This window comes from Gastrolobium bilobum, unplaced genomic scaffold, assembly GCF_033153095.1.
Source record: "Gastrolobium bilobum isolate Gb01-03AN ecotype WA unplaced genomic scaffold, APGP_CSIRO_Gbil_v1 utg18130, whole genome shotgun sequence".
NCBI classification, from domain to species: domain Eukaryota; kingdom Viridiplantae; phylum Streptophyta; class Magnoliopsida; order Fabales; family Fabaceae; genus Gastrolobium; species Gastrolobium bilobum.
Window position 1 is genome coordinate 298,982 of NW_026897542.1, and position 21,861 is coordinate 320,842.

Below are 21,861 nucleotides of genomic sequence, written 5' to 3' on the forward strand. Positions count from 1 at the left end.
AGCAAAAGCAGCCAAGGCTGCAGAAAAACAAGTGGCTGAGCAAGAGGCTCAGCCACAGAAAAAGATTGACAAAGGAAAAGGGATTGCTCACAGTCCCCCTAAAAAGAAAAAGCTAATTGTTCCCAGACAAATCAGTCAGGGAGGACCCATCTTTGCTGCATTCATCCGTCCCGATACTTCTAGGATGAGGCAATAGCTAGGGCTTTGGCAGAAGAGGAAGGACTTGAAGTTCCTCCACTGATGGAAGAACAGATTACAACAGTCCCCTCTATCTCAAAAACAAATGAGGTAGTGGCTAGTCAAGTGTTGGGCAAGTGGCTTCTTACACAGGATGCGAAAGAACACCAAGAGGGGGGGTGAATAGGTGTTTTTAAATTTTTCAAAAACTTTTTCTTAGTAGATCCTTAAATTTGTAAAGTCTAGACAAAGTTGAACTAACAAGTTCAATCACCACTCCAACTCAATAAGATTGACAGTTATCAATTTATTTTGTAAGTTCAGTCCACATAACAGTTACACAACTATAACAATTTTACTAATTTTACCTTAAGTCCTTATATGCCCAAAATGATTTTTATATGATGTATATCAATAGAAAATGTACCTGGCCTTTTATTTTATAGAGCAAACGCAGCAACAACCCTTCTTACTTAAAATAGAAAATGATTAATTTCCAAATACCAGAACACAATTTAGGTGATACAACAATTATATCAGAATCTGTAACCTTTCAAAATATATCAGAAAATTGCTGCAGCAGAAACAATATCAAACCAGAAGTGGTGTTACTTTGTGTCTCCAAAATATAATATTCAGAAATTAAATCAGAGAGACAAGAGACACGATATATCCTAGTTCACACCCACTAAGCCTAAGTAGGGTGCTACGTTCAGACTGAAAAAGATGCAGATATTTTATTTATCACAAGTGTACCTGTTTTACAAACACGCGTCACACAAGTAATCAAACAAGATAGCAAAAACCTTCCTAGTGCCTACACTGCTCCAAGCTCTGAGAATACTCTCAAGCCGAACCTACGGAGTTCACCAACTCCTCTTATGCAAGACCTCCACTCTCTCTAGTGGATTCTTGAGGCTTCAGGCCTTGAGACACACTCTCAAGCCAAGCACAAGGTCACCAACCACACGGTTGCACCCACACACCTAGGACAGATTTACAGCACACAACTACTCCACTTTAACAACCAATACAAAATTTTTTCAGAACTGTAACAAGTGAAATAACCCAAAAATACAGTGTCCTATCACACCAAATATATCACGGTAATATCAAACTAAGCTCCAAAAATTTATGCCATATGCAAAAAATTAAACCATGACATATGGATCAAAATCTCTAAAATTAATGCACAAAGGAGCTTGGATATTACAAAATTAATTTTATAATGGGTACCAAGAAATCTGATTTAAACAGAAAATATCACAATGTAAATATAAAAATCAGATTCCAAATTTCAACAGTAAATCTTTATACCAATGAACAACTCAAGAGATTTAATATTCAGATTAAACAACTCAAAATCCCAAAAGCATATGAAATAATAGATCTGAAAATTTCAAATTAAAAGCTTTAAATCAAAGATTCACAAAAGATTTGAGTTTCTTGAGTATACTGTAAAAAAAGCCCCAAATATTTCAGTTAAAGAACCTGGAAATTTTCACTGAGAAGAGATGTACCAAAAGCCCCAAAGTTTGATTCGGTTTGCTCCCGCAAGAAAGAACAACTCTATGTTTACCGAGAAGGAACACTAAGAAAGAACATTAGAACCAGTGTATTCTCGAATAACCAAGAAAGCGTGATTTTCCAGAACCAGCGTTTCTAACGATTATCATTTGCGAAGACACAGTAAGTGCTATTAATTTTCGTGAAGATTGTAAGGAGAGAGAATGAGAACTTTTTTCTTTATCATTTAGCTTTTTATTTTGATTTGTGAAAAGTAAACAAACTTATTTGTTTATGGTTTTCTTTATATACTGTTTAAGAAACTGACTCATGTAATTTTTCTTTTGAAATTTGAAAGATTACTTTTTATTATTTTATTATTATTCTTAAAGAACCCATGTCAACTTTTTATTTAGCTCTTTATACATTGAAACCAACCATGTGATGCCTATGCATGTGCTTGCTTTTCAATTAGTAAGGCTATTGATAAATTTTAATTATTTTTTATTTGTTATTTTAATATAGCTTACCCACGAGACCTGATAGCTTTACTTGATAGCTAATTAAAGTATCTTTATTATATTAAAAGCAAACTGATTTTTAATTGTTTTATTTTTTGGTTCAGATTTTTTTTTAATTTGTAATATAAAATGCATACAACTAAATGCATGTAATGCAATGATATGCATTGGAGCTTAGGTAGATACTATAAGATATAATATAGTGTATAACAAAATTCTAAAAATACCTAACAACTTGTGTCTTCAAACTCCATCTTCAATTTGAGACTTTTTGTAAATCATTTGTTATCATCAAAATATATATTCCATGATGCATAGGAAGTCTTCAATCTCCCCCTTTTTGATGATGGCAATTTAAACTCAAATTGAGACAAGTAAGGATTAGTAGCATAAGATATTAAAATCAAGTAATCACATACTCCCCCAAAATGTATGCATACTAAGAATTATTATGCTAATTAAAAATAAGGCATACATATGTTCTCAAGACTCTCAAAAACTCCCACTTACAATATGCATAAGCTCAATTTGATGATATTCATATTTTCTCCCCCTTTGACATCATCAAAATCAATTCTAGCATATAGCAAGGAACAATGTTGGATAAGGCATATAACAAGCATATCATATATCCAAAGATTACCCATGTTGTACCAAGTTTTGATTCTTTGTAACTCTTTGGCTTAGTCTAAAAAGTTCTTCAATTTGCCAATATCTTCAATGTAATCTTCATCTTTTCATTCATTTCCATTTTCTTTCAAATACCTACAACATCATCTTTCACACTTGCCTTTCTCGGGATATTAGCAAGATCAAGCATTTATCAAATAGTACAAGTAATTGCAATGAAAGATAACTCATTCATGATTGCTAATAGGCATTGTTTGTGAAAGATACATTGAAACATGCTTGCTGTCCTATTTGGACAGAATTGAATATACGAGTAAAACAGAGAATTTTTCAAGTATATAGTCATGTAGTGCATGAAGTAAGCTTTCTATCCACATATAGAACATTAATATTGAACATGTATAACATAAGATGTGTTAAAAACAGTCTATGCATGTCATATTAACCACCAAACCGCAACTAGACATCATGTGCAAAATAATGCATACATGCTCACTAAGTTTTCTTAGGAACATATATCATGTTCTTCACATTGTGGCTAAAGAACATGCTAGATGTGTTAGGTTGAGGTCCATAAGATGTTGAGGCAATGTTGCCCACATTTATATTCCTCTTAGGAACCCACTTAAGATTTGTTCCTTTTAGGTCATATTTCTTAATATTGCATTGATATACAAGATGATCACTCATGCAACAATATGTACATTTCTTAAATGATAGTTTAGACATGAACCTAGGGGGATACAATTTGTCTTTCTTGGTTGAACAAAGGGAGGTTTTTGAAAACCAAGTCCATGTATAGTAGTCTCAACCCTTTATCTACCAAGGAGGACATGCAAGTTGTCTCTCCCACTAGTCATTCTATCAACCATTATCTTCAACTTATCCACTTCATTAGATAATTCAACACATTTAGTACATGAAATAGTGGAATGAGGGTTCACATCATCACATGATCCAACAAGACAATTCATGAAAAGATTTTCATTTTTAAGATCCTCATTGTCTTTCATTAGATCATTTACAATGGTGGTCAAACTATCAACTTTGTCTTGCAAGCAATTTTTCTCATTTTTAATTTTCTTAACCTTAGAGGTTAATTTTTCATTTTCAACTTGCAAACACTTATAAGCATACAACAAATCATCATATGATGGACCAACCATAGAAGAGGTATCACAAGCGGAGCTAGAACTACATATTGAATTAGAATTACATACCGAATCGGAATCCCACTTAGAACTAGAAGAGTGGCTCGAATGTACCTCAATTTGATCTTTTTCAATTTGTGTCATGAAGCAGAGGTTAGCTTGTTCATTTGATGAGGAGCTTGTAGTACTTAAAGTGTCATCCAAAAATGCCATGTAAGCTCTCTTCTTTTCGCTCTTACCTTTCTTGAACTTGCCATTGTCAAATTTATTCTTTTTGTTCAGGAAATCTTTTTGGAAGTGATCTTTCTTTCCACACTCAAAACAAGCATTGTTTGAGTTGCTTTCTTTTCTACGTGGGTTGTTGGCCCTTCTTCTCCTTTTGTTGAACTTCTTGTTGAAGAACTTGGTGAACGACTTGTTAAAATTTTTCACGAACATTGTCATTTCATCATGTTCATCGGTGCTTGATTCACTTGAAGAAGTATCAGTACTTTTCTTACTTTCCTTACTTTCCTTTGAATGAGATGATGATACCTTGAGAGCTAATCCCTTTTGTCTCTTCTTGTTAAGCTCACGGTTAGCCCTTTTGTTTAACTCCAACTTGTATTCCTGAAGCTTTCCAAATAAGGTAGCAATGGACATTGTGGAGAGATCTTTAGCTTCATAGATTGCCGAAGCTTTTACATCCCATTCCTTAGTAAGACATCTCAGAATTTTGTTAACTAATAGTTCATCATCATGAAAAATATTTAAAGCATTCATTGATGTAACTATATGCATGAAACATTTTTGCATGTCAAATATAGACTCACCATCATACATCTCAAAGAGCTCAAACTCTCTAGATAATGCATTTTGTTTAAACTGCTTTACTACACTAGTACCTTCATGGGTTGTTTCTAAAATTAGCCACATCTCACATGCAATCTTACATGAAGATACTCGATAGTATTCGTCCTTACCGAGTGCATTAACTATTAAGTTCTTTGCTTTTTATTTACAAAAAAAAAAAAAAAAGTTCTTTGCTTTTGAGTTGTATTGGGCTCTCTCCAACTCTTCTTTAGTGAACTCTGCGTATTTTTTAAGCATATCTTTACCATTTTCATCTAGTCTAGTTGGAGGTTGATATCCTTTCTCTACACTATACCAGATTTTAAGATCTACTGACTCAAGGAAAATCTGCATCCTTTGTTTTCCAGTAGGGATAATCAATCCCATTGAAAAACGGAGGGCGATAGGTGGAACCACCCTCAAGAGAAATATCCTGATGGAAAGAAGCCATAGGATCTTTAACTCTTTGGCAATGGCCAATCACTAAGAGCACGAAGCTCTGATACCACTTGTTGGGCAAGTGGCTTCTTACACAGGATGCGAAAGAACACCTAGAGGGGGGTGAATAGATGTTTTTAAATTTTTCAAAAACTTTTTCTTAGTAGACCTTAAATCTGTAAAGTCTAGACAAAGTTGAACTAACAAGTTCAATCACCACACCAACTCAATAAGATTGACAGTTATCAATTTATTTTGTAAGTTCAGTCCAAATAAGAGTCATACAACTATAACAATTTTACCTTAAGTCCCTATATGCCCAAAATGATTTCTATATGATGTATATCAATAGAAAACGTACCTGACTTTTTATTTTACAGAACAAACGAAGCAACAACCTTTCTTACTTAAAACAGAAAATGATTAATTTCCTAATACCAAAAAATATTTTAAGTGATACAACATTATATCAGAATCTGTAAGGTGCTACAACACTTTCAAAATATATCAGAAAAATGGTACAACAAAAACAATAACAAACCAGAAGCGGTGTTACTTTTTGTCTCAAAAATAGAATATTCAAAAATTAAATCAGAGAGACAAGAGACACGATATATCCTGGTTCACACCCACTAAGCCTAAGTAGGGTGCTACGTCCAGACTGAAAAAGATGCAGATATTTCATTTATCACAAGTGTACCTGTTTTTACAAACACGCGTCACACAAGTAATCAAACAAGATATCGACAACCTTCCTAGTGCCTACACTGCTCCAAGCTTTGCGAATACTCTCAAGCCGAACCTACGGAGTTCACCAACTCCTCTCACGCAAGACCTCCACTCTCCATAGTGGATTCTTGAAGCTCTAGACCTTGAGACACACTCTCAAGCCAAGCACAAGGTCGCCAACCCACACGATTGCACCCACATATCTAGGACAGATTTACAGCACGCAACTACTCCACTTTAACAACCAATACAAAATTTTTCAGAACTGTAACAAGTGAAATAACCCAAAAATACAGTCTCTTATCATACCAAATATATCACGATAATATCAAACTAAGCTCCACAAATTTATGCCATATGCAGAAAATTAAACCAATGACATATGTATCAAAATCTCTAAAATTAATGCACAAAGAAGCTTGGATATTACAACATTAATTTTCTAAACAATGGGTACCAAGAAATCTGATTTAAACAGAAAATATCACAATATAAATATAAAAATCAGATTCTAAATTTTAACAGTAAATCTTTATACCAATGAACAACTCAAGAGATTTAATATTCAGATTAAACAACTCAAAATCCCAAAAGCATATGAAATAATAGATCTAAAAATTTCAGATTAAAACCTTTACATCAAAGATTCACAAAAGATTTGAGTTTCTTGAGTATACTGTAAAAAAATGCCCCAAATATTTCAGTTAAAGAACCTAGAAATTTTCACTGAGAAGAGATGTACCAAAAACCCCAAAGTTTGATTCAGTTTGCTCCCGCAAGAAATAACAACTCTATGTTTACCGAGAAGGAACACTAAGAAAGAACATTACAACCAGTGTATTCTCGAATAACCAAGAAAGTGTGATTTTCCAGAACCAGCGTTTCAAGCGATTATCATTTGCGAAGACGCAGTATGCGCTATTAATTTTCGTCAAGATTGCAGGGAGAGAGAATGCGAACTTTTTTCTTTGTCATTCTGATTTTTCTCTTTATTTGTGAAAAGTAAACAAACTTATTTGTTTATGGTTTTCTTTATAGTTGTTTATTTGTTTCTGAAAAAGGAAAGAGGATTGCTCACAGTCCCCCTAAAAAGAAAAAGCCAATTGTTCCCAGACAAATCAGTCTAGAGGGACCCCTCTCTGCTGCATTCATCTGTCCCGATACTTCTAGGACGAGGCCCTAGGTAGGGCTTTGGCAGAAGAGGAAGGACTTGAAGTTCCTCCACTGATGGAGGAAAAGATTACAACAGTCCCCTCTACCTAAAAAAAAAGGAGGTAGTGGCTAGTCAAGAACCTGCTGAAGAAGCCCCACCATCTGACCCTCAGAACAAGAAGAAGAAGAAGAAGCTAACTCCCCCCACTATAACAATTCCCCTTGTAGCAAGGAGAAAATCCCAGACAAGGATTGCTGAAATTTTTGAGATGATGAGGAGGAAAATGGAGAAGCTACTGCCTGAAGAGCCATCCATTCCTCAAATTGATGTGTCCAACACCACAGAAGAGCTGAAAGCTCTAAGGAACGGAGTAGAACAGCTCTCCACTGCCTTCACTCAATTTTAAGAACAACAAAAGGCAGAAAGAGAGGAATTCTCAAACTCTGTCAATGCCAACATCAGACACATGAGTGCTGCACCTTCTGCACAACACTACAGGCTATAAGGAATGAAGTCAGAAATGCAGCTGACGCCCTGAAACAGTGCCCTCTCCATGCACAGTACCAGAGCTGAATTAAACCTTAGACACCTCCTGATCAAAGATGCTGAGGAATGGAAAGAGACCAAGGAAGCCTTCAAGGTTTTTGGAACATTCCTGGAAGAAAAGATTACCCAGCTGGAGGATAGAGTGCTGGATATGGAAGGCCAAGTGATGCATATACACAATGGAAGAATAATGATGAGGGCCACCATTGAACACCTCACTGTTGTAGTCAGTGACCTTTTGAAGGAAATTGAGAAATGGCTCCTTGAGGCTTAATTAAAAAGACTGAAGGATCAGCTAAGGAGGAGGCCATTAACACAAGAGGAAAGTGATGAAAAGAGGAATGAAGAGAGGAACAAAAGCCTGGAGAATAGGCATCCTCAGTGAAACGAGAAAGACCCTCTTATTTTGTTTTGTATTCTATTGTTTTTCTTTTTGTTTAAGTTTATTTTATTTTCACTCCCTATTGTAAAATTCTTTTTGAATAGAAAAATTCCTTTTTGTTCAATAAAAAAATTCAATCTGTTTGGAGCAAACATTTCATTTATAGTATTTGTGACTGTGGAAGTTTAAATAAATAATGGAATGGAACATAAACCCAGTGAGTAATTATTGTATTCTTACTTTGAATTCTAGAAATAGAAAAAAGAAGTGAATTTAATCTTTAGATTTTTGAAGGATGTTGATCTGTGTGAACTAGCTGGTGAGGAACGAAAAATTCCAAACACTTACTTATGAGAGCGTTCCTAAGGTGTAACCACAATGAAACTTCTAAACTTGCTTTGATACTTTAAGTACTGCAGAGGAACAAGTGAATTCCAAAGATAAGGATCATCCATCAAACACTCACCCCACCACAATCACATCCAACACAACCATCAAACACAATAATATACATACATACAAACCATCAGGTTAAACTACAGAGGTCAAGAAACAACAGCAATTGAGCAATTAGGACAAAGATAAAGAAAGTGGGAACAACCATTCAAAAGAATTCAGAGCAAAATACCAGATAAGATTCCTTCAAAGGAAGAAAAGAAGGTAGAAAAGAAAAGAAAAAGAGTTCCCCCAACAGAAGAGTCCAACTCTCAACAGAGAAGTAATGTAAACATTTGATCCAAGACCCTTCCTCACATTATACTTAACCATTCCATACTTCCCCCTCACAAAGGTCCTTTGAAATGGAAGACACCCATACCTCTTAGGAAAACAACAGATAAGTGATGGGACGAAAAACCGTGCCCATCTAAGCCCATTTTAATGGCAAAATACCATTTGTTCCCTTACCCGAAGAACAACTTTAGCACTAAAAACACATATTTTATATCTTTATCACAAAAGCACAGGTGGAAACAGAAGGTGATGTAATCTTTGGAAAATATATAAAAAGGGAACAAATTTGGAACATTTATTACACCTGCTTCACTCACTCAATCTTTCTGGCCACTTTTTAGGAAACGTTGAAAATAAGTTTCCAATTAAGCACAAGTGGGCAACACTCAACCAAGGAGAAAGGTGCACAACAGAGAATAAACAGTTCCTATTGGAAGAAAAGGAAAGCAAGGCATGGGAGGTTCAGAAGGAAAGACAAATCTCAGCAAAAACTGTCCCATCCAGCCACGTGCGCCCCATAAAGCATTGTTCAAACTGCCCCTTTCATGCAGTCAAGAAATCAACTCCAAAGAAATTGCAAGCTTTCCATTCACTCTTCTGCCTATAAATAGGACGTTCCTTCACGAAGACATCCATCGAATTCCTAAGGGATTGAATTCCTTAAGAAGAGATCACTTAGTTTATTTTCGTAGTTTTTATTTTTGTACAGTTTTAACTTTAGTTAAGTGACAATACTTCTTCTTCTTTCTGTATCACCCACTTGAGACTCCTCACGAGCAACAACAATCTTCTCCACTTTTCATTTTGTTGTAATCAATTTATTTTCATCTAAATACAAGTGTTATTTCTCTCATTTCCACTCGTTATCTCTAAACTGAATCTCGGGTCTATGGGACTTCAGTTTGGAATAATTATGTTTAAACTAGTAGCCATGGGCTAAACTATCCGTGGAACGGAAAAACTGCAAAGTTCTTAAAAAGTTATTTTCGAAGCTCTTGTATTACAGCTTTTGTGTTTCTCTAGTTAAGTGTGCTATCTTCATTGTGTATCTTCATTGTTTTATGGTTTATGAGCGGAGAGTCTGAAACAGAGTCTCCCCACTCCACTAAGATACCTGAGTTCTTCTTTGACCCTGAGCCAGAACGCACTTTACATAGAAGGAGGAGAAATCTCAGGGAAAATATTTTTGAAAACATGGCTGATCATAACAATGATGACATCCCTCATGAACAGAATTTTAGAACCCTGGCTGCTCCTTTCAGGAACAGACCAGAAAGGGGAGTAGTCCTCCCTCCTATAGCCCCCAATTTTGAATTGAAACCCATCATGTTCCACATGATAAGGGAAGATGGAGTCTTTCATGGACTCCCTGCAGAAGATCCTTACACACACCTCACAATCTTTCAAGATATCTGTGATAATTTCAAAGCTGAGGGTGTGACAGAGGAAAGTATGAGAATGAGGCTGTTTCCTCACTCCCTAGGCTCAAAAGCAAAAACATAGATGAAAACTCTCACCCCTGGATCCATACACTCTTGGGAGGAACTTTCTAACAAGTTCATAAAAAGGTTTCTCCCTGTGTCTCGACAAGCTGATGTTAGGGCAGAACTCTCTAACTTTAGAATGTTTCATAGAGAAAATCTTTATGAAGCTTGGGAGAGATATAAGGACATCATCCGAAAATGTCCAAACCATGGGTAGAAGGTTGGGGAGTTTTACAGTCTTTCTATAAAGCCATTGAACATACTTCTCAATCACATTTAGACTTTGCTGCAGGAGGATATTTTTTTACAGGTACCTTAGAATTTAGGTACGAAATCATTGAAGGCACTGCAGAAAGATGTCTCAAATGGCCACTTGAGCGGATGAGCCCAGTAAGGAAGCTAGGCATGCTCGAATTAGACAAACAAACTGCCATGGAGTCCCAACTGGCCACACTGATGAATGAGGTGAAGAACCTGAAAGCAGATCAAGAACAATCAAGGATGGAAGTCTTACAACTCACAACAACTGAGAGAGAACCATGCTCAGCCTGTGGTGACCTTCATGATTCAACAGACTGTCCATCTACTGGCTTGATGTGTTATGTAGAAAACTTCGGGAACAGAAACTCCACCCAGGCCAGAGACAATCAGAATGTAGGTGGCAACCACAATCAAAACCCTGGAGGAACCATAGTGAAGGATTAGAACCATAATCCACAATGGAGACCACCTATGAACCAAAGGCCATACAACAATCAGCAGCAAAAGTATCAACAAGGCAGAAGCAGTGGGAACGGAGCCTATGAACCACAGAGAAGAACCAATTATGCTCCATTCCAAAGAGATGACCAACCCATCAACACCCTGAAAAGCTATGACAAAGAATATGTTACCAGGAACGATGCTGTGGTCAGAAACATTGAGTCCCACCTGGGACAGATAGCTGTTAGCCTTAACACCAGGACATTTGCCAAGGGATACTGACGTCCCCTCCAAATCTCAACCAGAACCGATCCAGGCAGTCACATTAAAAGTGGGAAAACCACTACACAAGTTGCAACAACTCCCAAGAACTCAACCCTAGACACCAGGGGGAACGTGACAAACCACCACAACAGGCAGCTGTGGAGCAAAACCTAGAACTTGAGGAAGAAGTTGAAGTTGAGAAAGATCCAGTGGAGAGTAGCAAAACAAGCAGTCCACCACAAACCAAGCAAGTCCCAGTCAAAATTCCGTTCCCCCAAAGAACAAGGAAGCAACAAGATGATAAGCAGTTTGGAAAGTTTCTAGACATTCTAAAACAACTCCACATCAACATACCCGTGGTAGACGCGCTGGAACAGATGCCCAAGTATGTCAAATTCATGAAGGACGTTATCTCTAAAAAGAGAGGAATAACAGAATATGAAACTGTGAAGATGACACAAGAAAGCTGCCAATACTTGGGCAAACTCCCACCTAAGCTACGGGATCCAGGAAGTTTCACCATACCTTGTACAATAAAGAACACGTACCAAAGTAAAGCCTTGTGCGACTTAGGGGCAAGCATCAACCTCATGCCCTCCTCAGTTTTTAAACAATTGGCCACAGGACCAGCAAAACCAACCATTGTAACCTTACAGATGGAAGATAGATCCATTATCAAACCAGAAGGAAAGGTGGAAGATCTACTAGTCAAAGTAGATAAATTTATCTTTCCTGCTGACTTCATCATTTTGGACTATAAAGCAGATATAAACGTTCCCATCATCCTGGGACGACCGTTCCTAGCAACCGGAGGAGCGGTCATCAATGTGCAAGAAGGGGAACTTACCATGCGAGTACATGATGATGAAGTTAAATTCAATGTCATCAAAGCAATGAAATTTCATGATGAGGATGAAGATCTGGAAGAATGCTCTGCAATCACGTTATCAGATAACCAGATCAATATAAACCCAAAAGTCAAAGAAATGGAAGAGGGTTTGTAGAAAGAGGAGCAGAATTACTTTTTGCAAGAAAGGAAACCTGAACCTCTACAAAGAACTGAAAAGGAAAAACAAGTCAAAAAACCATCTTCAGAACAACCTCCTGACTTGGAACTTAAGCCTCTTGCCCAACACTTGAAGTATGCGTATCTGGGAAGCAATGACACCCTGCATGTCATCATCTCCTCGCTACTCACCAAGGAACAAGAAGAACTGTTGATTAGCAAGATGAAGAAATATCAAGGAGCTATTGGATGGACCATGACCTTAAAGGTATCAGTCCTTCCTTCTATATGCATAAAATATTATTGACTGACCCTAACAGATTTTCAGTAGAACACCAAAGGAGATTGAATCCAATCATGAAAGAAGTGGTTAGGAAAGAAGTAATCAAATGGTTAGATGCAGGGATCATATACCTCATCTCAGACAGTAGTTGGGTAAGTCCTATCAGTGTGTTCCCAAAAAGGGGGGCATAACTGTAGAATTAAATGAGAAAAAAGAACTGATCCCCGTCAGGAAAGTTACGGGATGGAGAATTTGCCAGGACTACAGAAAGCTCAATAATGCTATCAGAAAAGACTATTTCCACTGCCCTTTACAGACCAGATGTTAGACCACCTGGCAGGTAAGGAATACTTTTGTTTTCTTGATGGATATTATGGATATAACCAAATTGCTTTAGCACTAGAGGATCAACACAAAACCACATTCACTTGCCCCTACGGAATGTTTGCTTTCAGAAGAATTCATTTTGGATTGTGCAATGCACCAGCAACGTTCCAAAGGTGTATGTTCTCTATTTTTTCTTATTTAATAGGTGAAGGAGTGGAAGTCTTCATGGACGATTTCTCAGTTTTGGGAACGTCGTTTGATCACTGTCTGGTCAACTTAGAAGAAGTTCTTCAAAGATATATCTCTTCTAATCTGGTTCTTAACTGGGAGAAATGCCATTTCATGGTAAAAGAAGGAATTGTCTTAGGACATAAAATCTCCAGGAACGAATTAGAAGTGGACCAAGCCAAAGTAGAAGCCATAACAAAGATGCCACCTCCAGTAAGTGTTAAAACGCTGAGGTCATCTCTTGGGCATGCAGGTTTTTACAAATGATTCTTCAAAGACTTCTCTAAAATAGCTAGACCTTTGTGCCATTTGCTGAAAAAAGATGTGAAGTTTGAATTTAGCCCCGATTGTTTGAAGGCTTTCGAAGCTTTGAAAAATCAATTAGTTACTACGCCTGCTATCCAACCTCCAGACTAGAATCTACCCTTTGAATTAATGTGTGATGCAAGTGACCAAGCTATAGGGGTGGTTTTAGGTCAGAGGAAGGATAAGCTCTTTTGAAGCATATACTATGCAAGCAAAACTCTAAATGAAGCTCAAGTGAACTACACAGTCACTAAAAAAGAGCTATTAGCTGTAGTATATGCTTGCGAAAAGTTCAGGCCGTACATTCTTGGATCAAAGTGATTATCCACACTGACCATGCAGCTCTCAGATATCTATTTGCCAAGAAGCAAAACCACGGTTGATAAGATGGATATTACTGCTGCAAGAATTCAATCTGGAGATCAAAGAAAGGAGGGGGTGCGAAAATCAAATTGTTGATCACCTGTCCAGATTGGAACACATGGAAGTGGGGCTACCTATCAAGGAAACGTTCCCTGACGAACAATTATTTGTCATCAATGACAAAGACGTTGATATGCCTTGGTTTGCTGATATAGCTAACTTCCTTGCAGCAGGATTGGAACCATATGAAGCAAGCTGGACACAGAAAAAGAAATTTTATCATGATTGCAGGAGCTATCTCTGGGACGAGCCTTTATTATTCAAAAGATGTGCGGACCAAATGATAAGAAGGTGTGTCCCAGAAGAAGAGCAACCTCAAATCCTTTTTCAATGTCATTCATCCCCTTATGGAGGCCATCTGGGCGGAATCAGAACTGCGTCCAAGATACTTCAATCAGGTTTTTATTGGCCATACCTTTTTAAAGATGTTATTCAATATGCTAAACAATGTGATAAATGTCAAAGGGAGGGTAATTTAACTAAACAGAATGAAATGCCCCTTAATCCCATATTAGAAATTGAATTGTTTGATATGTGGGACATTGATTTCATGGGGCCTTTTCCCCCTTCTTGTGGGAATAAATTTATATTGATGGTTGTTGATTATGTGAGTAAGTGGGTGGAAGCTATTTCCTTACCCACTAATGATGCCAAGGTGGTTATAAAATTCTTAAAGAAAAACATCTTGACAAGATATGGGACCCCCCGCTGTATCATCAGTGATGGTGGGAAACATTTCATTAATCGCCAGTTTGAGAGACTGTTGGAAAAATATGGGGTCAAACACAAAGTGGCAACCACATATCATCCACAGACCAGAGGACTTATTGAAGTCTCTAACCGTGAGGTTAAGAGAATTCTAGAGAAGGTTGTTAATCCTTCTTGGAAAGACTGGTCTCTCAAATTAGATGAGGCATTGTGGGCTTACAGAACAGCCTACCGAACACCTTTAGGATGTTCCCCTTACAGATTGATATTTGGCAAAGCATGCCACCTCCATCTAGAGTTAGAACAAAAAGAATATTGGGCAGCTTATGTGCTCAACATGGATGAAAAAGCAGCAGGAGAGAAGAGAATAATACAGCTTGAAGAACTGAAAGAATTCAGAGGAAACACGTATGAAAATCATAAGTTGTACAAAGAAAAGATGAAAAAATGGCACGACAAAAGAATTAGGAGCAGAGAGCTCAAGGTTGGTCAGCAAGTGTTACTATTCAACTCCAGGCTTCGATTGTTCCCAAGAAAGCTCAAATCAAGATGGACTGGGCCATATCAAATCGTAAAAGACGCAGAAAACGGAGCTTTCGAAATTCAAAGAACAGAACATGGTCGCTCTTTTAAAGTTAATGGACACATGTTGAAGCTATATTCTAATGAAACATTCAATGAAAAAGAGGAAAGTATCCCTCTTTCTGACTCCAGCTGAAAAGTAAGTAACATGTCTAGCTAAGGACATTAAACTAAGCGCTGACTGGGAGGCAATCCAGTAGACACATTTGCTCCTGAACAAAGAGCAAAGTTTTGGGGTGGTTAAACTTAACCACACAGCTCCCAGAAATGGAGAGGGCATCTAATGTTCAAACTCCAAGTCTGAACAAGTAAAATACGTTCCGTTCCAGGAACGTAGTTTTGGGGTGGTCTAAAAACCACATATGTTTATTGCTTTATGATATTTCCTTTTATTTCCCTTTTCGTTCCCTAGTGTAATTTTTAATGCCTTTCTTTTTGAAATAGAAAAATCTTTTTGATCAAACTTTTTGGAGCATGCATCTCATTTATAGTACTGTGGCTGTGAAACTCTGAATAACCAATGACATGAAGCACAAAGTCACTAAGTAACCATTCTTGTTCTTACTCTGAATGCTTGACATAGGAAAGGTGAAATGAATTTAATCTTCAGATTTTTGAAGAAAGCTGATATGTGTGAACTAAAACTGGTGAGGAACGAAAAATGTCAAACACTTACTTATTAGAGCGTTCCTGAGGTGTCACTGTTGTGCAATTTGCAATCAATTAAATCACTCACACAAATATGCAAGTGCACGTGTCACAAGTAATAAAGGGATGTGTGAGTCCAAGTATCGTTCCCGCAGAGATGATTTATGAAGCAATAATTATTTAAGTAAAGAAATTATAAAAAGATTGATTTTTATGGTGGGGTTTATAAAATAAAGGACAATTAAAAATAAGAAAATAGTAAACTAAATTCAAAGATATTAAGATGATGGATGAGATATAGGTCAGATTCAATTTTCCTGATACAGCAATACCGAAACGATGCTTTAACGATGCTATATCAATGCTTAATTAGTAACCGAACACTAAAGTATGTTGGGGCTTTTGGCCAACCTAACATATATACCCAATAACTAATTCCCACATCTTTGTGGCCAAACTAATCACTGAATTGCTTAAGTTCAAGTTCTAGGCTATGTGGTGTGAATGATCTCTCTACCCACAACTTAATCAAGTTAACTTTCTTAACCTAATTAATCCACACAATTCAACAAGGGTCTGGATTCGGAAACCTCACGGCCCCAACCTCCTCAATATCATATATGTATCTCTCGACATGCACACATGAATAAGATTAAGAAAACTCGTTGAATAACTAATTAAACATTAATAAAAACAAAGTTTAGGTATACATCTCAATGTTACAGCATAGGTACTTTATCACCTAACCTATAGAGCAATTTAGCTCATAATTGAATTAAATAAAACAGAGAAAAGAAAGAAAGAACTCATTCGAAAACAGAAAAGAAGATGAAAACGAAAGTTGTAGGAAAACGTCGTCACTGCTTTGCTCTAGCAGCTCTTCCTCCTCCAAGAACCTTACTTTCTCTCTAAAACGTGGGATGGGTACTACATTCTTCCCCTCCCTTCTTTCTTGCCCTTCTGACCTCTCTCTTGCTTTTTGAATCCGTGGGGGAACTCCTCTTTAAATAGGAAAAATGGTTGGATAATTGGGCTTTAGGGTTAGGAGTGAAAATCCATGAATCTTGTTGCTGCAGCCTTATCATATCCCTAGATTCTTGGGCTGTTGGCACTTGCTTGGATAAGATCTTGATCTTCTTGATTTTCTTGTGATGTTGGCACTTGATTGGATAAGATCTTGATCTTCTTGGATTTCTTGTGCCAATGTTGTTGTTGACCGAGTAAAGGTTTGTTGTCCTTGTTCCTTGGGATTTTGGGATAAGAATATATCTTTGAAATCGTCCTTGATCCTTGCTTGCTGGTGTCTTATCCATTTGTTGGGAATTAACTAACTTTTGAATCTCAAAAGTTTGGTTGTTCCTTTGTCCACGCTGTCATGCTGTAGCGCTTGCTATATCATCATTTTGTAAGTTTCTCTGCTACAGCATTCTGACGTCAACTTTTCCTGCAAAGACAAACACTCAACAAATCATCTTTTCTTATACAAAATCAAGGAATATTATCTCATTTTCCATACTTAGTCATCTCAAAGCACTTAATCATGAATATGCAACATTTAGATCAATCATCATGCAATTAAGACACTTTATATGGAATTTATACAACAAATTCATCATAAAAATACCAAATTAACTCTCATTTAGGAGAATTAACAGTCACCACAATGGAACTTCTAAACTTGCCTTGATACTGTAAGTACTGCTGAAGGATAAGTGAATTTCACCAACAAGGATCGAACCACCAAACACTAACCCCCTCACAATCATCCAAACACTTCTGTTCCCATTAACACCATAGCATTACATCACACACTTACACTCATTCCCAGGTCAACAAAAGGAGCAAGGAACAAATCCGAAATGAGCTCAAAGGACAAAAAGAAAGAAAACAAAGAAAAATGGGGACATCCATTCAAAAGAATTTAGAAGAAAATACCAGAAAAGCTTCCTCCAAAGGAAGGAAAGAAGGTACAAAAGACAAGGTGTCCCCTCAAACAGAATAGTCCAGCTCTGAAAATAGAAAAACTGAAACACGTTCCTTGACTCAAAACTTGTGACCATCCCATCTTTAAAACCATTCCATCAGTCCTTTTGAAAAAATCCTTGACATGGAAGACACCTGCACTTCTTAGGAAAGCAGCAGATAAGCAAGTTTGAAGAATTACATCCAGGAATGGAGAGAGAAACACCAACCTTGAGTGATAGTGAAGCAGAAGATCAGAAGTCATCGCATACCTGGGAGAAAATTCTTTCTACTTATTAACTTTGAAAAGTAGTTCAATCTTTGAAAATGTTTATGATTACTTGCTGGCTCAAGTTTCTGAAGTTGAGTTATTCTTTGAAATTGAGCAGCCTAAGCCACTATTTCTGAGTTGTTTGAGGACAACCAATAGTTTAGTTTTTTGGGTGTTTGATGGGACAAAAATCCGTGCCCATCTAAGCCCATTTTGATGGCAAAATACCATCTGTTCCCTCACCTGATGAGCAACTTTAGTACTAAAAACACATATTTTATATCTTTATCACAAAAGCACAGGTGGGAACGGAAGATGAACTAATCTTTGGAAAATATATAAAAAGGGAACGAATTTGGAACTTTATTACACCTGCTTCACTCACTCAATCTTTCTGACCACTTTTTAGGAAACGTTGAAAAGATGTTTCCAATTAAGCACAAGTGGGCAACACTCAACCAAGGAGAAAGGTGCACATCAGAGAATAAACGGTTCCTATTGGACGAAAAGGAAAGTAAGGCATGGGAGGTTCAGAAGGAAAGACAAATCTCAGCAAAAACTATCCCATCCAGCCACGTGCGCCCTACAAAGCACTGTTCACACCGCCTCTTTCATGCAGTCAAGAAACCGACTCCGAAGAAATTACAAGCTTGTCATTCCCTCTTCCGCCTATAAACAGGACGTTCCAACACGAAGACATCCATCGAATTCCTAAGGGATTGAATTACTTAAAAAGAGACCACTTAGTTTATTTTCGTAGTTTTTATTTGTACAGTTTTAACTTTAGTTAAGTGACAACACTTCTTCTTCTTTCTGTATCACCCACTTGAGACTCCTCACGAGCAACAACCATCTTCTCCACTTTTCATTTTGTTGTAATCAATTTATTTTCATTTAAATACAAGTGTTATTTCTCTCATTTTCACTCGTTATCTCTAAACTGAATCTCGGGTCTATGGGACTTCAGTTTGGAATAATTATGTTTAAACTAGTAGTCATGGGCTAAACTATTTGTGGAACGGAAAAACTGCAAAGTTCTTAAAAAGTTATTTTCGAAGCTCTTGTATTACAGCTTTTGTGTTTCTCTGGCTAAGTATGCTATCTTCATTGTGTATCTTTGGAAATCGAACACATACTGAGAAAGGATCTTCCATAAGGAAGGGATTTCAGACAGCTTAACCAGAGGGGGAAGGCAGTACTGTGGAAACAGTATTGCTGGTTGCCTTAGGAATAAGGAGCCACTTCGTTCATTTTAAGGTTCTGCACTAAGCACCTGTTGGAGTCAAGGGAGCCATAAGAATATGGAAACTTGTGAGCCGTCTAGTCCATAAACTAAGGAATCAGACGTTGGCAGAAAGGAAACTAGAACAAATACTTAAGTGTTGAGTCCTGAGTAGAGAAAATAATTATTTATGAATGGAGCAGTGGATCCGTTCCTTCTGTTATTATTGTTTTTAAACCATCCACCATGTTGTCTCTTGATTATTGTTATTACTTTTTGTATTTTTCTTTATTTAATCTTGTATCTATAAACCTCTCATGAATATTGTTGTTCCTTCCCTAAATAAGAAGGTTGACATACACAACGAAGCGATGAACTGATTGTTGTTTGATTGAACCTACTGTCCTTGAGGAGCGTTGTCAAGACAGTAGGGAACGTTTGACCAAACAGGTCAATTACTAAATTTTCTTTTCATTTTCATTATTTATAAAATAGTATAATACATTAATTAGAGTTCTATCCTCGTGGGAACGATAATCTGGGCATAATACTCCCATTATTATTTGATGCGTGCACTTGCGCACTTGGGTTGAACTAAGAAAACACTTGTGTTCTTTCTTAGTAAACTGAGGAACGTTTTCACCATACTATATTTTCATCCAACAGCCTCTGAGCACCCAATAATAAGCAAGTTTGAAGAATCACATCTAGGAATGGACAGAGAAACACTAACCCTGACTGATAGCGAGACAGAAGATTAGCAACCTTCACTTACCATGGAACAAATTCTTTCTACCTCCCATCTATGGATAGTAATCCATTTTTGAATGTGATTATGATTACTCATTGGTTAAGTTTCAGATGTGAGCTTTTCTTTGAAATTGAGCAGCCTAACCACTATTTCTGAGTTGTTTGAGGACAACCAACAGTTTAGTTTTGGGGTATTTGATGGGACTAAAATTCGTTCCCATCTAAGCCCATTTTAATGGTTAAATACCATTCATTCCCTCATCTGATTAGCAACTTTTGCATTAAAAACACGTGTTTATATCTTTGTGACAAAAACACAGTGGGGAACAGATAATGAGATAATCATTTGAGAAATATAGGAAAAAGGGGAACAGATTGAAACATTAAATACACCTGCTCCACTAACTTAATCTCTCTGACCACTTTGCAGGAAACGTTGAAAGAAGCTTCCATAAAGCATAAAGAGGTATAACAATCAAGCAGGAAGAAATGTGTACAACAGAGAATAAAGAATTTCCATTGGCCAAGAGGAAAGCAAAGCATGGGAAGTGTAGAAGGAAAGGCAAATCTCAACAATTAGTGTCCCATCCAGCAACTTGCGTCCCTCTTGCGCACTGTTCACACCGCCCCTTTCATGCAGTCAAGAAAACAACTCAAGGGAAATTACAAGTGTTGCCATCACTCTTCCGGCCTATAAATAGGACGTTCCAACACAAAGAAACGATCGAATTCCTTAAGAAGAGATAACTTAGATTCAATTGTAGTTTTTACTTTTCAGTTGTATAGTTTTAGCAGTAGTTAAGCGACAACAACTTCTCCTCTATTCTGTATTACCCACTTGAGACTCCTCACGAGCAACTATCATACTTCTCCATTCTATTTTGTCGTAACCTAACATGTTCCTTATTTATAAAAGTTGTTATTTCTCTTCTCTTCCATTCGTTATCTCTGAACTGAATCTCGAGTCTATGGGATTTCAGGTTGAAATAATTATGTTTATTGTTATAGTCATGGGCTAAGTTATTTGTGGAACGGAAAAGCTGTGAAGTTCTTAAAGAATTATTTTCAAAACTTTTGCACGAAGCTTTTGTATTTATGTGATTAAGATTGCTATATTCATTGCGTATCAATGAAAATTGAACTCATACTAAGAAATGAACTTCCATAAGGAAGAGATTTCATACAGCTTAATCAGAGAAGGAAGGTAGTGTTGTGAAAATAACACTACTGGTTGCCTTAGGAATAAGGAACCACCTCGTTTACTGAAGGTTCTGAACTTAGTAACTGTTGGAGTCAAGGGAACCATAGGAATATGGAAACTTGTGAGCCATTAAAGTCCATGAGCTAAGGAATCAGAGTTGGCGGTGAAAAGACCTGAACAAATTCAGAAGGGTTAAGTCTTGAGTTGAGAATATAACAATTTAAGAATGGAACAATGGATTTGTTCCTTGTGTTAAAAAACTATTTTTATCCATCCATATTGTTGTCTCTTAAATATTGTTATGTTATTGTTATTTTCTTTTATAAATCTTGTGACTATAACATCAAATATCCAATAAATATTGTCGTTCTTTCTCTCATCAAGAAGGATTTCATATATAACGATGCAGGGAGTTTTTTGAAGTCAGACTGAACCTACTATCCATGAGGAATGTTGTCAAGATAGTAGGGAATGGACGACCAAACAGTTCAAATACTATCTTTTCATTTCATTTTTAATTCTTTATAAAATAGTTTAAGGTATAATTTAGAGCTATATCCTCGTGGGAACGATAATCTAGGCATTAATAGTTCCATTTATTACTTGATGCTTGCACTTACGCACTTGGGTTGAAGTCAAGATAACGACTGTGTTCTCTCTTGATGAGCTGAATTAAGGGAACGTCCTTTAAATGAACA

At 36.9% G+C, this 21,861-nt stretch overlaps 1 protein-coding gene across 1 annotated transcript; it reads left to right on the plus strand.

The window, feature by feature from the left end:
* The first annotated feature begins 11,012 nt into the window (after positions 1–11,012).
* LOC133307905 (uncharacterized) lies at positions 11,013–13,357 on the plus strand. Its single transcript, XM_061508469.1, has 3 exons — positions 11,013–11,225; positions 11,372–12,242; positions 13,068–13,357. Exons 1-3 carry the CDS (start codon positions 11,013–11,015, stop codon positions 13,355–13,357), a joined length of 1,374 nt encoding a protein of 457 aa, XP_061364453.1.
* The last annotated feature ends 8,504 nt before the right edge of the window (positions 13,358–21,861 follow it).

Excerpts from the sequence above, each read along its gene's own strand:
- LOC133307905 (XM_061508469.1), top strand. The coding sequence starts at position 11,013 with ATGAACCAAAGGCCATACAACAATCAGCAGCAAAAGTATCAACAAGGC. Across the intron at positions 11,226-11,371 it reads CCCACCTGGGACAGATAGCT|GGGGAACGTGACAAACCACC; the intron begins GTTAGCCTTAAC and ends CCTAGACACCAG. Across the intron at positions 12,243-13,067 it reads AGTCAAAGAAATGGAAGAGG|GTGAAGGAGTGGAAGTCTTC; the intron begins GTTTGTAGAAAG and ends CTTATTTAATAG.